Source organism: Nelumbo nucifera, chromosome 3 (assembly GCF_055504915.1).
Source record: "Nelumbo nucifera cultivar China Antique chromosome 3, China Antique-T2T, whole genome shotgun sequence".
NCBI lineage: Eukaryota > Viridiplantae > Streptophyta > Magnoliopsida > Proteales > Nelumbonaceae > Nelumbo > Nelumbo nucifera.
The window spans coordinates 101,076,268-101,092,918 of record NC_142651.1 but is presented as its reverse complement, the minus strand read 5'-3'; the positions used below and the strand labels follow the sequence as shown (position 1 = coordinate 101,092,918).

Sequence of the window (16,651 nt, the reverse complement as noted above, 5' to 3'; positions counted from 1 at the left end):
TTATGTTTTTACTATTTAGCAATTTAATTTAGAAATAGATAACTGCATGTGTGAAAAATGAGCAGAGAAGGAAGTACATGCGAGCTCTATGGTGAGAGGACTCTTGGCTTGCCCTATTTCTTCTTTCTAATATAGATATAGATAGCTTTTCGTTCCTTTGGAATCCATTTCAAAATAGTGCCACTTCATCCAAAAACTGTCTTATTTTGTTGTGTATAAGATAATCACTTTGGATGTTTTCCAAGTCCTTTGTTCCATATAATAAAGTTAGCTAAATTATTATCCCAAAGCACTTTTGGTTTTTATTCTTTCTGTTCAGTGTTTATAGTAACCATTTACCATGTACATCATTGTTCTCATTAAGAGTTGAAGGTAATCGCAGTCCATTTGTGGTTCTGAGGTAATTGGACTTAAAATTTGCAACTCTAGGTGTGTATTATAAAATCCAACATTTTTTGTTAAGATTTCTATGACATAAGTTACACGTTTTGTCTTTTCTTCCTGACTAGTAACTACATTCAACCTCTGTTGTAATTTCATTATATTCCCATTACTTAAATTAGTTCAAGGTAAACATATAGTTTATGATCAAAAGAAGGATAAAAGAAGTAATTGCATGTGTTAGCACACAAATTTTCACAACCAATGGAAGGTATTTTTTTAATATATGATAAGATTACCTTATTTTTGATAGAAGGCTGAAAATGTGGACAACGGTGGTTAAAATGTGTCAAATAATTTATTTTGTTATTTTTCTGTATGTTATTATGCGATACGGAACAGGTCACATTGTCAGATGGTGCCCTGCAGGAGGCAGTGCCAAGGATTTCGGAGGCTGATATAGAGGTCTCTCGGCAACGTATTTCTTTATTCTTGTCTACACATACAGCGTATGAGTTGCTTCCTGAGTCAGGCAAGGTTTGGATACTTCACCCATCTTTATGACCTTTCATTTTGAAATTTGAATCTGCCTGCTTCAAACTGGTCAGGATTCATTATTATCTGATTACATGTCCAATATCACAGGTCATTGCCTTGGAAGTGAATTTGCCTGTGAAACAAGCATTCCATATTCTCTATGAGCAGGTATTTTTCTCATTGTTTCAAGGTTGGAATTATGTAGTTGTACTTTTTCTAAGTTGTTCTCTGCTGCCTTTCCCCTTACATGGTATGAATGCTTCTTTTTTTGAATGAAAAACAACTGTTTTCTACCATATATTAAAAGAAAAGATTGTAGATGAGGGGATGTACAAGCATGCACAGTATATGAACAATAAGACAGCTCACTCCTAAACAAAAAACTATCCAAGCAAGGTGTTATCTGTATGCAAAAAGTCCCTCTGTGTCTTTCTATTGGCTTTGATTTTGTCAGAACCCTCCATTTCTTCAAGTGTTAGAGAAACACAACCTTGAGAACAGGAACATTTTTCGTGGAGCATTTGGAGTAAACGATATGCAAGGATATTTGATAATGAGAATTGACAGGTGGAGGCTGTAAAGCTGATAGAGACATGGGTTTCTCACTTGGATTTTAAAGGAACTTCCTAAAACTTCATTGTTGCTTATCTCTCTGCTAAACTCAATCACCAAGACCTTCAGCTGTTAGGATAAGAGATGAAAGAGGAATAAGGCAGTTTTTGAGTGTGGACAAGGAATAGAGATTAGAGAATAGGAAATCTCAAAGAAAGAGGTGATTCTCACCGCCAAAGGTCCTCCCAAAAATTGATGTAGTCACCCTTTCCAGGGGACATGGTGAGTTTCCGCTCACCTCAGAAACCTCTTCGAGGGAGGCTTGACCTTCTGAAACAGAATATGGAGAGAAAAGAGAGAAGGGAGGGAAGGAAGAAACTGGAATCAGGGAGAGGAAAATTAAGGGAGAATCATTCATTTCTTTCATTATGTGATGATGGCCTTATATAGCTGGCCTACAGGTGTAATATCAGAGGGAATATCCTCTGATTTCTGAATAACTAACTCTGGCAGATAACATGGGTGGAATATCTTTAGGTGGCAGAGTAACCAACTCTGAGTGTAACTAATTCTGGGGCTCTGCCGCCTGGCTCCTCTGTCTTCTTGTGAATGGCTGATAGGTGGTGGCTTGCTCCACTCCCCTAGTGGGTTCTGGAGGGGGTGTTTGGGTCTCAACGTTCCTCCCCCCTTAGCACTGACCTTGCCCTCAAGGTCTAGGTTGGGAAACCTCTCATTCAGCCTTAGATAAGGTTCCCATGTGGCCTCTTCTGGAGGCAGACCGGCCCATTCAACCTTGGCTTTTGGCACCACCTGCCCTCCTCGCCGAACCCATTGGAAATCCACAATCTTGACAGGCTCCGTGTAAATGTCCCCTTCATCTGTAAATTGGGGTAAGTTGGGTGAGATAGGAGTATGATTCCCCACAGCTTTCCTGAGAAGTGAGATGTGAAACACCGGGTGTAGCTTCGAGGTAGCAGGGAGGTTCAATCTGTAAGCAACAAGGCCCACTCTCTCCAGCACCTTATAGGGCCCATAATATCTGGGAGCTAGCTTGTGCCAAGCCCGTCTCATCACTGAGACCTGGCGGTAAGGTTGGAGCTTAAGGTGGACAAAATCACCTACCTGAAACTCTAGTGGGCGGTGGTGAGAGTCATAGTAGGCCTTCATCTTTTGCTGGGCTTTAGTCAAGTTGGCCTTGAGCAGTCTAAGGATCTCATCTCTTGCCAGTAGGCGAGTCTCTACTTCTGCCATCTTAGCCGACCCAAATTCATAAGGTAATATGGGAGGAGGTTCTCTGCCATATAGAGCCTTGAAGGGTGTCATTCCTGCTGCTGACTGATAAGTTGTGTTGTACCAGTATTCTGCCCACGGAAGCCAGTGAGCCCACTGTTTGGGCTTCTCCCCTATGAAGCACCTTAGGTAGGCTTCTAAGCACCGATTAAGAACTTCAGTCTGTCCATCCGTCTGGGGGTGGTAACTTGTGGATGGGTGCAGTTGGGTTCCTTGCAATCGGAAGTATTCCTTCCAGAATGAACTCAGGAAGGCAGGGTCACGGTCCGATACAATGGATCTTTTGTCCTATGCAATTTGGCGACGTACCGTATGAAGATGTCAGCCATCGTTGCTGCGGTGTAAGGGTGAGGCAGGGCAGAGAAATGGCTATACTTGGTGAGATGGTCAACTACTACCATGATAACTTCCTTCCCTAAAGAACGGGGAAGTTCGGTGATGTAGTCCATGGAGAGGTCTTCCCATACTTGCTTTGGAATCTTGAGGGGCTGTAGGAGGCCCACGGGAGACTGTGAGGAGTATTTCTGCCGTTGACAAGTCTGGCATTCAGATACATAGTGTAACACGTCCTTGCGCATACTTACCCAATGGTAGTGGCTGCTGAGCCTCTTTAGAGTCCTTAGCACTCCTGAATGTTTTCCCAAGGAGGAATCATGAAACAACTTCAATAGTTCAGTTTTGTGCCTGGAATTTGGAGCAATCACGAACCATCCCTTAAAGAAGAGGTCTGGTCCCACAATTTGGTACCCTGCAACCTGGGAAGGGTTATGCCTCAATTTTTTACTAATGTCCTGCAGCTGCGGATCAGTCCTTGCTTTTTGCCTTATGGTTTCAAACAAGGGAAAACTGGGCTGAGGGTAGGTTAGTTGAGCCAGCTCTTCTACTCGTGATAAGGCATCAGCTACCCTGTTAGCAGGCCCAGGTTTGCACTCTATTCGGTAGTCGAAGCCCATCAGTTTACTAAGCCACTTTTGCTGCTCTGGGGTGTGCACTCTTTGTTCTGCTATACACTTCAGACTTCGTTGGTCTGACCTTATGATAAATTGGCGTCCCAATAGATATGTACGCCATTTATGGACTGCCATTACCACTGCCATCATCTCCTTGACATAAGTGGACTGGTTCTGGTGGGCGGCTGATAAGGCCTTGCTGAAGTAAGCAATGGGCTGTCCCTTCTGCATCAGGACGACCCCCACTCCTGCACCTGAGGCATCACACTCAATCTCAAAGGGCTGAGTGAAATCTGGAAGAGTAAGGACTGCAGGGCTCGAAACTGCTGTCTTCAAGTCTTCAAAGGCCCATTGGGCTTCATCAGCCCATCTGAAAGAATCCTTCTTCAACAGGCGCGTTAGAGGGGCGGCCATGAGCCCATACCCCTTAATGAAACGCCTATAATACCCTGTAAGCCCAAGGAAACCCCTGAGAGCTTTTACAGTAGTGGGCTTGGGCCATTTTTGGATGGCATTTATCTTTTCTGGGTCTGCCATGACCCGCCCTGCTGCAACCACATGGCCTAAGTATTGTATCTGTTTTTGTCCAAAAGAACACTTGGTCATTTTGGCATGTAACTGATGTTCCTTTAGAGTGGTGAGGGTAAGTTTCAGATGTTCCATATGGGTGCCCCAGTCCTTGCTATAAACCAGAATGTCATCGAAGAATACTAAAACAAATTGCCTTAAGAAAGGCCTGAAAATGTCATTCATAAGGGCCTGGAAGGTGGAGGGCGTTGGTGAGCCCAACTACCATTCTTCTTTTTTATTAGGAGTACAGGGGATGAAAATGGGCTGGTGCTGGTTTGTATATGCCCTTTGTTCATTAGCTCTCTTACCGCCTTCTCAATTTCTAGCTTCTGGAAATAGGGGTATCTATATGGCCTCACATTGGCCGGTTTAGAATTTGGTAAGAGGGGTAACTGATGGTCATGGGCCCGGGGTGGAGGTAATTGGCTTGGTTCCTTGAACACATCAACAAACTGATCGAGTATCGATCGTAGTGCCTCGTGTTGGGCTTCCGTGGGTTGGTCACAGCCTTGATTGTTTAAAGTTGGAACTGTGGGCTGCATGCCTAAGTGCATAAATAAGGGCTGTCTAGTATCCTTGGAGGCCCGTAATATGGAAGCTACAGTATCACCGTGGGGACTCGGAGGCCGCACCCCTTGTAGATGGCAAGTCTGACCATCCTGATAAAAGTCCATTGTCATTTTGGCCCAATCACACAGTGCCGGCCCTAGGCCACGTAACCAATGAATTCACAGAATAATATCAGCCCCTGAGAAATCCAATGGGTGGAGATCTACCACGAAATAGTGGCCTTGTATAAGGATCTTTTCCTTCTTGCACACACCATCACATGTCAACTGACTTCCATTAGCCACATAGATCGAAAAGAGTGGAGTGGGTTGTATAGACATACCTAGTTGCCTTGCTAATCGGCAAGTGATGAAATTCAGGGTAGAGCCACTGTCAATCAAGATCATCACAGATCGGCCCACCAACCTTCCTTCTACTCGCATGGACTGAAGAGGGTTGAGGCCCATGAGGGCGTGTAAGGAGATCTCGGCTCCCACCGGTTCTGGTTCAACTGAGATCAGTTCACAGTCTTCTACGTTTTCTTCCGGTTCTTCCTCTGTCTGAAGGAGAAACACTCGCTGGACGCAACACTTATGGCTCGGTCCAAACTTGTCATCACAATTGTAACAGAGGCCCTTCTCGCGTCGGGCCTGCATCTCAGCCCATGAGAGGCGCTTGAAGGGCACAGTGGGCCTGGGCAAAATGGGCTTCTGAGAATCCCCAACTTGTTTCATGGGTTGCTGTTCGGTTCGCTGGGGAGCCCTCACATTCGGGTAGGAAGGCTTGCTGGTTCTGCGCATGCTATCCATCTTCTCTTCTTGTAGGCGAGCAATACCCACCGCCGCCATGACTGTCGCTGGTCGAAGAGCTCTCACTTCCAGGCGGATGTCTTCTCTGAGACCTCCCACGAAACACCCTACCAAGGCCTTCTCCGGCCATCCATGTACCCTGGTCGCCATTCTTTCGAACTCGAGCTGGTAGTCTGCTACTGTCCCGGTCTGTTTTAGTCGAGTGAGGAGTTCGTCGTAATCCACGAACGCCGTCGGCCCAAAACGGATGCACAGGGCTTTCGTGAACTCCGCCCAAGTTACCTGAGGATGGGTTTGTCGATACCATTGGAGCCAGAGAATAGCGCCTCCTTCTAGGTGAATGGAAGCGATGGCGACGCGCTGGTGTGCAGGGGTTTCATGATACTCGAAGAATCTCTCTGCTCTGAAAATCCAAGGAATGGGATCTCCACCGGAATAGTTGGGAAAATTGATTTTAGTAACCTTTCCGGCGGGGTAACCCCCAGTTCCCTTGCTATCGGAAACAAAGGCGTCGGCCCCTGTTGGATGACTGGTCTCGCCGGATTGTTGTTGGGAGGCGAGGTTAGAGATGTCCACCTTGAGATCCCTGAGTCCGTTCAGTACCTGATGGAACCCAATCTCAAGTTGGTCGACTCTATCTTCCACGGTAGAGGATCTTGTCTGTGGCATAGCTGGTCTGCAACCTTGCTCTGATACCAACTTGGTGAGTTTCCGCTCACCTCGGAGACCTCTTCGAGGGAGGCTTGACCTCCTGAAACAGAAGATGGAGAGAAAAGAGAGAAGGGAGGGAAGGAAGAAACTGGAATCAGGGAGAGGAAAATTAAGGGAGAATCATTCATTCCTTTCATTATGTGATGATGGCCTTGTATAGCTGGCCTACAGGTGTAATATCAGAGGGAATATCCTCTGATTTCTGAATAACTAACTCTGGCAGATAACATGGGTGGAATATCTTCAGGTGGCAGAGTAACCAACTCTGAGTGTAACTAATTCTGGGGCTCTGCCGCCTGGCTCCTCTGTCTTCTTGTGAATGGCTGATAGGTGGTGGCCTGCTCCACTCCCCTAGTGGGTTCTGGAGGGGGTGTTTGGGTCTCAACAGGACATGTGTTTTCTGGTGAGTGTTGGGCTGTTTTTTTTTGTACCATGCCCGTATAACTACAATCTGGGAATGAGGTTTCTTTGCATTTATTGATCTGGTTTCAGCATTACTAATACTAAGGATTAGTCTTAGAAAGAACAAGATCATTTTTTAGTGGATAATGAAAAATTTGGAACAAATTCAGTATATGAAGGTCTGGTTTGCTAAAAAGCTGAAAATTGTTATAGAAGGATCAAGGCCTTTTACATTTCTGTAGAATTGGACTTCCGCCATTGCTTCACTCCTGACACTACATTCCACTTTGTGTTCACGTTTGTGCACTGGATGTTTGTTTTCCTTGTTCTCTTGGTTCTTCCTTTCCACGTTAGAGTAGGATGGTATGATGTATCTGTAATTTGGAGTTTGGATCCTTATTAAAAAGTGCTGGATGCATCACAGTTCTTGGAACTAATATCATTGCCAATGGGTTCATCTAGGGTTCTGAAGCCCTTTTATTTATATTCTGATCTGGTTTGTAAGGCTTTCTTTTCCATTTTATCTTTTTAAGCTTTAGATATGTTTTTTACATATATATTTTGCTAATAAATAGCTTAGGTATAATTTTTTCTGAGTTAAGCAATTTCCAGGGAATTTCTGTGGCGCCTCTATGGGACTTCTCCAAGGGGCAATTTGTTGGAGTTCTTAGTGCATCTGACTTCATCTTGATTTTGAAAGAGGTATGCTTAAAAATTTCTCATTCTGTTTCTTCAGATGCAATTTGTATGGAAAATACAAATCTTTCCAACTGACTGTATTTTTACTTTTGAGGTGTCCCATAGACTTCATTACTGATAATGAAGTTTAACTTGACTTATATTTTACCTAGCTATGGTAGCATACATACTTCAGAAAATTGCTTTCCTTGATGGAAAATGATAATGTTCTTTTATGGTTGTGGGGATCAACAAATTTTGGAAGTATGATTGTTTGTTTATTGCAAAATTTTGTCTTAGTTTGTGAGAAACCCTTTTGTTTGATGATCTATTTGGATCACTTCTTAAAAATTAAAATTGTACTGAAAGGGTATGCATAGAATTGAAGGCAGAAGTCTAGCCATGCTCAAGTACATCATCATGAAGATTATTCAGTTTGATAACAATTTGTTTGCTTATTGCAAAACTTTGCCTTAGTTCTTGAGAAATTCTTTTGTTTGATGATCTATTTGGATCACTTCTTAAAGTTCTCTTAATAGGATAAATTTAGAATTGAAAGCAGAAATGTAGTCATGCTGAAGTACAACATCATGAAGATAATTCAGTTTGATAACGAGGTGTTGGGATTATTGGGATGTGAATAGACCTGTTCATGGGCCGGGCCGGGCTCGGGCCGAGCTTTTACTTGTCATTAAGGGAAATATGCTAGGCCCGAGCCCGAGCAACGGGCCTATAACTTGGGCCCGAGCCCGGCTCTAATAAAAAGCCCGAAGCCCAACCTAATAAAAAAAAACAATTTTCCCTATTCAAATTAGAATTAAAAATTCAGATAGTTTTTTTTCCTATTTAAATGAACAATGGGCCTACAAGATGGTTTTTTTCCCCTTTCTTTTATATTTTAAAACATAGTTTTACATTCTTAAATAAAAAAATTTATTCAAATGGACATAATCACATTACTCACTTTAAGTCTAATATTAGGTCGGGCTGGGCCGGGCTATTTTGACAAAACCCGAGCCTGGCTCGAATTTATTGTGGGCCAGGCTTTTTGGCCCGAATTTAAGCCCGCGGGCCTATAACCATGTTCAAGCCCATTTGGGGGTCGGGCCGGGCCGGGCCACCCGGCCCATGAACAGGTCTAGATGTGAAGTGTTAATCCTTATTTAGTACTTGCCAGTTATTCATTCCTTGTGTTTGTTTTGTTTTGAAGCTATTTGTTTTTCTATTGTTCTCCTAAAGCTAATTAACTTATTTCTGGTAGAGTCAGATCGAGACAGAGAGAGCAACACTTGGTGGGTTTGTCAAAAGTGACAGTCGACACCCAAAGAATGATATTTATATTAGAAAGATAAAAAGGCAAATCTGCCCCTAGTATACATAGGTTAGTGTACAAAACAAGCTATTATACAAGAAAGAAAGTAAAAGTACAAAAATTGCCCCCGGCTAACTCTCTTTATCTCTACACTTCCCCTCAAATTGATGCCTAGGAATAAGCATCAGTTTGTCCATGAGAAATATATGTTGAGTTCGGGTCGTTGCCTTTGTCAATAAACTTGCAAGTTGGAGGACGGAGGACAAATGTGGAAGAGAGATAATACTCGCAAGAAGTAGATTGCAAATGAAGTGGCATTCAACTTCGATATGTTTTGTACTCTCATGGAATACAGAGTTGGGTGCAATTTTGATTGCACTTACATTGTTTGCAAAGAGAGGAACTAAGGGTGATGGCTCATCGAGAATGTCTTGTAGGAGAGAGCCCGGAGCCATATAATTTCACTACACACTGAGGACATGGCACTGTATTCAGCTTTAGTGGAAGATTTGGATACGGTGGATTGTTTCTTGCACTTTCATGAGATGAGGGAGTTCCACAAGAATACACACCAACCTATAGTGGATTGTCGGGTGTTTGGGCATCCGGTCCTATCAGAATCCGCATAAGCAATGAGGCTAATGTAGGATGGAGAGGAGAAGAATATGCCGTGAGATAAAGTCCCCCTCACATACCTAATAATCCGATGGACTGCAAGCAAATGTGGTTTTCTTGGTGATGACACAAATTAGCTCACAAGTTGGACTGCATAAAATATATCTGACTGAGTCATGGTAAGATAGATTAGATTGCCTACTAGTTGATGATAGAGAGTAGGGTCTTTAAGGGGAGAACCATCATCCTTACTAAAGTTTAGATTTCGTTCCAATGTAGTATCAACCATCTTGGAATCACTGAGGTTGGCTCTAACAAGATCAGCCGCATATTTATGTTGGTTGACAAAGTAATCCTGAGAATTACAACTTAAAGCCCCAAAAAATAAATTAGAGGACCCAAGTACTTCATCTTTAAAGATTCACTGAGTAGTTGTTTCAAATCAACAACTCCTACATCATTCCCCATATTGAGTATATCGTCAACATAGAGAAGTAGGACTGCCACCCCTGCTGCCGGTGTAAGTTACAGAGAGAATGATCTGAAGAGCTTTGGATAAAGTTGGCATTAGTGATAACAGATCTGAATCTCTCAAACCAGGCTCTAGGAGCTTGTTTGAGACCACATATGGACTTATTTAGGCGGCAAACAAGCTGTGGATCTGTGCAATATCTAGGAGGAGGCTTCATATACAATATCTCCTTCAATTCCACATGTAGGAATGCATTCTTTACGTCCATCTGATCAATTGTCCACTGTTTTGCAACAGATATAGCGAACAAGAGTCGTACAATGGTCATTTTTGCTATAGGAGCAGTCTCCTCATAATCTATCCCATACTCTTGTTTATAACCTTGTGTAACAAGCCTATCGTTGTACCTATCTAGGCTTCCATCAAACTTCAATTTCACAGAGTAAACCCAATGACTCACAATGAGAGAGGCTTCAGGTGGAGCTTTTAACCAGGTCCTAGGTGTCATTATCAAGAAGGGCTTGGATCTCAGAGTCCATGGTATCCTTCTAGTGTGGAATTGCTACAACTTGTTGGTAAGACCTGAGAATGTTTGTGGTGGATAAAACAACAGAAAAAGAGCTATAGTTTGGTGAAAAACCATAGTGATCAGGTGGGCGAAAAATTCTAGAGGAATGGTGCAAAGTGGGTGCAATGGGTTCAGGTGGAGGTTCAGATGAACTTACACAGGTATAGATGGAGTGATTGGATCAGTAGCTGGCGGTAGAGAGGAGAGGGGCATTGAGACTGATGTAGACTGTTGCCTCCTGAAGTAAGTCTAAAGTTTCTACATAGGTGATGCTGGTGCACTTGGAATATCTGTAGAATCAAAGCTGTGCAACAAAGAGGTAGATGAAGCAGGGAATTTAACATGTTCAAAGAACGACACATTCTCAAGAAAAATTACATTACGAGAAATTCGAATGCGACGAGTTGAAGGATCATAACAAAGAAATCCCTTGTGATTAGGGCTGTACACCACAAAGGCACACAAAGCTGGTTGTGCAGTTAGCTGTGTGTGTTCATGGGGTGGAAGGTGAACAAACTAGACAACCAAAAACTCTGAGCATAGATATGGTTGGAGGTTTGTGAAAGAGGGACTGAAAAGGTGAAGTGTTGTTTAGGACAATTGAAGGAAGATAGTTTATGAGATACACAACAATATTGGTTGCCTGCACCCAAAACCAAGAGGGTTCTGACTACACAAAATATTTTTTGGATTGAATTCCTTGTTGTTTCAAGTAGGTTTGAAAATCTCCATCAAAGTACTCTCCCCCTGAATCAGACTGTAGTACACATATCTTGGCATCAAACTAGGTAGCAACATAAGCCTAACATTGTTTGAAACTTTGAATGCAGAATAAACTTCTGATTTCTTGCAAAGAAAGTAAACAAAGTGCAATCATCAATAAAAGTTACAAAATATTTGTATCCCAATCTAGAAATAACTGTAGACGACCATACATCACTATGCATTAAATAAAAAGGAACTGTAGGATGTTTTGAATGAGCAAGAAATGGTAAGATATGGCTCTTTTTTTGATGAATGGTAAAATATAGCTCTTGCATAAACCACAAGTAATGCATGATTTATTAACATTTTTAAAAGTAGCAATAGAAATTGGTAAACTGCTAGAAGCAAACAACTGATCAAGTTTCTTAGAGAAAGGGTGACTAAGGCATTTATGCCACAAGTGCCAATCATTATTATAATTAAAAGACTCAAAACCAGAAGTAGTAGAAAGCAAGCAAGAAGTAAAAATAGAATCGACCTTCTTCTTCTTCTCAAACTCCCGAGTAAATAGCTGACCCCATCTAAGGCCCTTCCCCTTTACCTCCCAGTTTGCTGGTCCTGTATCAAACAATCATTAGAGGAAAACAAAGACAGTGTTACCATCTTTTATAAGTTGGCTAACAAAAATCAAATTAGTAGTTAACTTGGGTACAGATAAGGTTTTGGGTAGGTGAAAAGAGGAACACTTAAAGGTAGATAAATGTAAATCACCACAACTAACTATATCTAATTTTTCACCATTTGTAGTAACAATGTGTTTATTAGGGAGATGGGGTTTGGGATAATGACCAAAAGTGGCTCCCGTCATGTAGTTAGAGGCGCTAGATTCAATAGTCCAAGGATGATTTGATGAAGGGTAGTAGGTAGGAGATTTACCAGACAGACCAATAGCAGAAAAGGTGGAAGAGGTGATTGAGGACATGAGCTGCCGAAACCTTTCTTTAGACATACCACTAGAAGTATCATTCTGTCCAGCCACTAAAGCAATAGAAGAGGAGGCATCTGAACTCTCTATAGAAGTCTGATAGGCCTCATAGGTTACTTTTTTCTGATTTGATCCACCCCTTTTTTGGGGTTGAGTGGGACATTCTGTAATGATATGTTCGGACTGTTTGCAATAAGTACATGTGTTCTTCTTCTTATAGTGTGAGTCAACACGCTCAAACTCCTTGCATTCATAGCATTGTACTCGGGGAAAATCCTTCTTCCCCTTAGGTTTTGTTGCAAGAAAAACAATATCTTTATTTGAATCCTTCCTTCCATCAAGAGTAGTCGTGTAACAAACTTGGTTTTTGCTCTCATGATTTCCCCAGGGATGATATCTAGATCAGGAAGAGTCCCTCGACTAAGAATATTGGATATGACAACTTCAAATTAAGGTTTGAGATGCATTAGGAAATGTAGAGGTGTAAATTGGGCCGTGCCACCCGCTCCTTGCCATCGCCCGACATGACGGACTTGAGGTTTCAGGTCCTTGTGCTGGCCCAGCTTAGCCTATAGGCCATCCCATATATAATTTTATATATATTATAATATGTTTGTTATATTATACAATGTATTAATATATATAGTTTTATTTTCAATTTTGTTATATTATTTGATTTTATTATTGCATATATGAATAGTTGTAAACATCAAAATTCATATAAAATAAAATAGATATTTTTTAATTTTTTGTCTATTTTTTAATTTATGTTAAAATTTTCATTACTTTTTTCAAAATAAAAAAAAAGGCTTGGCTTGGTTCGTGGCCTGACCTTGCCCAAGACTTGGCCCATAGACTAGCCTGACCCATGGCCCGGCACGGGCCCACATGGGCTTAGGCTGTGGGCCATGCCAGACCGACCCCCCAAAGTATCCCAGGGGAGGGAAAGCACGATCTGTCTCGGCCCGCGGGTCGGCACGACACGACCCGCACTTTGCACGAGCCGCAGGCGGGCCATGATGTGCCGGCCTAGCATGACCTGATTTACACCTCTAAGGAAATGCATGATCTTCCTTCTATCAAAGCTCTTTCATAAACTTAACACAACAATCTAAGGGATCCTTTCCCACATCCCATGCGCACTAGCTCATACTCCATCCATAGATTAATAAATCCTGCATGGTATTCCTGGACTTCCCTTTTTGCTTGATGATATGAAAATATATCAACTTCTATTTGGTACTGTCTAGAGGTGTTTGATTGTTGACATATTTTCTCAAGGTACTCGTACATTGAAGGGATGAGAGATCCATCCCATGGACGCCCAAAGATTGCGGAATAAGGGGCGAATTTCAAAAATTTTCTCTCCCTTCAAATGGGAATCACATTCCCTATTTTAGAAAATCATATTTTCAAGGATCATTCTTGAACCACGAACTAAACTAGATCTGAACCAAAAGGTGTAGGAGAGGATTATACTTGATACGGAGAAGTAGTATCTCCCAACGAAGGTGTTCACGCCCAAGGAAGGATAAAAAAACTGTTCCCATTGAAGATGGCGCAGTGCAGGATGGAGCAGAATCAACAGTGTTCTTTTCCAAGAACTCTATCCTTCGCAAGGATCCGCAGGATGGCACGTGAGCACAACTTCCTATCAAATCTTCCTCCAAGAACTGATGTCAAGATCCAATCTTGACTTCTCCCACAACTGGAGATTGAACTGGCAAACAGGGCAGCAAGAGCAGGGAGGCGGCAAGAGAGTATTCGCAGGGTGCAGAATTCTCTCTTCTTGATTTCAGCACTAAAGAAAATCTGATGTTATGTCTAAAGGCTGCCGCCCCCTCCTTTTGTTAACCTAAAAGATCAGCTCCTAATCCCATTAGGAGCTGCTTATCCAAATCATATTTGGATCAGCCTTCTCTTCAGGTGATAAGGATAAACCCTTATCTTATCCGCAGATTAGATTAGCTTTCTCCTAATCTCATTAGGAGGTTTCTAGATCTGAATCACATTCAGATCTGGACTCTCTGAGTGGATAGGGTCAAGACCCAATCCTATCTGCTAATTCATCTCAGAATTCACCCCTTTAATTAACTAGATAAATAGCCCAGTTCGAAATGGGCTTTAGGCCCATTAAGCTTATGTGCTCACTTAACCTTCCTAACTGCTGCCCAGTTGGGCTTCCTTGTATGGCGTGGGACCCAAGCATTGATCTACACATCAGCCACATGGGTTTGGCCCAGCCTTTGTTACAAGGCCTGGCCGAATACACTGTTAAGGACAGTGCACCCATGAAACCCATCAAATGGGCTCTATGGGCGCAACACTTACCCTAAGTGGTCCCTGGGCCAAGTCACCTTGTAACACCTAGGGACTGTGGGCAGATGCAAGATTAGCCCATCAGGTATTATCCTCAATGGTCTTACACTTTACCTCTCAGCCCATAATGATCAAACACTGCCCGACAAGGGAGGACTTCTCCCTCGACTGCAAGGAACAGTGTTGCATTCTCTACTTGTATGGATCCCGGGAATTAAAACCTTTTTGCAAACATTTGAGAAATCATAATATATATACTTTTATATCTCATATAAAATATACTTTGCAAAACAAATCTCAACGGTTGAAATCGGTTGCTGGCAGTCTTGGTTTCCATCAGTGAGAGTGCAGCCCCGATCATTACCTTTGTCCGACAAAGGGGCTGATCCTGTCACTATGATCACCCACTCAGATGAATCCTTGGACTGTCCCAACATACCCAGGTTTTGACCCTTGCTAAGGATCTCATTGATTGGTACATCAAAGACAGCCCAATCCGACACTTAGTGCAGTATCATAATCGAGTCTAGGGGTCGGGTGTAACTTTCCAGTTTTGCCCATCAATCTCCAAGGTCCAGGGCAATACTAGAAATCTGGTCCAGTTCAAAGATTCAATTAATCCTACATTGTATGTGCCTAGGGTCTCACCCTGGCAGCTGAGACAGGCTACTCCAACCGACTTGGTGGCACCACAGTGTCAGCCTTGTCAGGATAGGTCTCCTCAGACCGATCCACTGGCTGTGAACATTCTAAACTAACACGAGTCTCATTAAGTGTTTAGTTTAAGGGTATTACACAGAAACATACCAAGGGAACATGAATCAAATATGCACTTTTATTCATTTACAATAAACTAATAAAGTACATCATTCTGATTGAAGCTAAGGGCATAAAAACTGTCTAACATAATCTCACATGCAGTTCGGTATCCCCTCATACGCAAGGTTTAAAATTTTGATACAGTACGCTTGATACGGGGCGTATCATATCGTATCTTTCAAAGTAAGATACGAGATACGGTAGGAAATCGAGAGTTGCATCTCTTTTCTTCCGTATCGACACCGTATCGCCCGTTTCGGTGCCATATTGGTTGATACGCTACCGATACAGGGGGCATATCGACTGATACACACCCAAAACGATATAGGCGGAGTTTAAAATCTTCGAAGTGGAGAAAGGAGGCTTTTTTCTACCGAAAAAAGCCTTCTCTCCCTCCCAAACCACTCCAAACCTCTCACATACTTACCTAGACTGCTAGATCTACAAAAAAAAAAAAACAACAACAAAAACACATCAAACTTGAAGATTTGGGAAAATTTTTGAAGTTTTGGAAAGTATTGCGAAAAAAGGTGAGTTTTTCATTTTTTTTTTCATTTAGTCTCTTTGATTTGTTATTTCTTTCTTGGTTGAATTCTTGGAAGTGCTCTAAACTTACTTGATCTACATTTCCCATGTCAAAAATCACAATTTTTTTTATTATATGTGTAGATCTATGGATTTTTATGAATAAATATGGAAAAATAAAAATAAAGAAAAAAATAAAAAAAAAATGTTTGTTTTTTTATTTGAATGTAAGCACTTAATATGTTAGAAACCTATGGATGATCTACCATATCCATGTAAGATTTGAAATTTTCTATGTAATATTTGTTTTTTTAATTTTTTGTAATTTTCGGAAATAAAAAATAATATTAATTAATTAATTTTTTTTTGTCCATAATGATTGAATGTGTTGTAGATCAATGGCTAATCTATCATATCCATAGATCATTTGTTATTTTGGCATTTATTCTTTAAATATATTATTTTTTTTGAATTTTTTTGTAATTTTCAGAATTAAAAATAAATATTAATTAATTATTTTTTATTATGATTTGTCCATTAACACTGAATATATTCTTAATATATGGCTGATCTATCATATCCATAGATCATTTTACATTTATCATTCAAATATGATTTTTTTTTGTAATTTTCAGAATTAAAAATAAATATTAATTAATTATTTTTTATTATGATTTGTCCATAAACACTGAATATATTCTTAATATATGGCTGATCTATCATATTCATAGATCATTTTACATTTATCATTCAAATATGTTTATTTTATTTTATTTTGTAATTTTCCGAATTAATAATAAATATTAATTAATTATTTTTTATTATGATTTGTCCATAAACACTGAATATATTCTTAATATATGGCTGGTCTATCATGTCCATAGATCATTTGACATTTATAT

The 16,651-nt window shown here is 41.1% G+C and overlaps 1 protein-coding gene across 4 annotated transcripts in view; it reads left to right on the top strand.

Moving 5' to 3' along the window:
- Nucleotides 1–16,651, top strand: part of LOC104599026 (sucrose nonfermenting 4-like protein) — a 40,811-nt gene that overhangs the window by 7,087 nt on the left and 17,073 nt on the right. For 2 of the 4 annotated variants that reach the window (XM_010261396.3, XM_088900765.1), the window contains 3 exons: nucleotides 811–918; nucleotides 1,027–1,086; nucleotides 7,364–7,453. In XM_010261396.3, coding sequence (XP_010259698.1) covers nucleotides 811–918; nucleotides 1,027–1,086; nucleotides 7,364–7,453 — 258 coding nt within the window. Of the gene's footprint in view, nucleotides 1–783; nucleotides 919–1,026; nucleotides 1,087–7,363; nucleotides 7,454–16,651 lie in introns of all 4 variants that reach the window. The other 2 variants (XM_010261395.3, XM_088900764.1) reach the window with 1 other exon arrangement.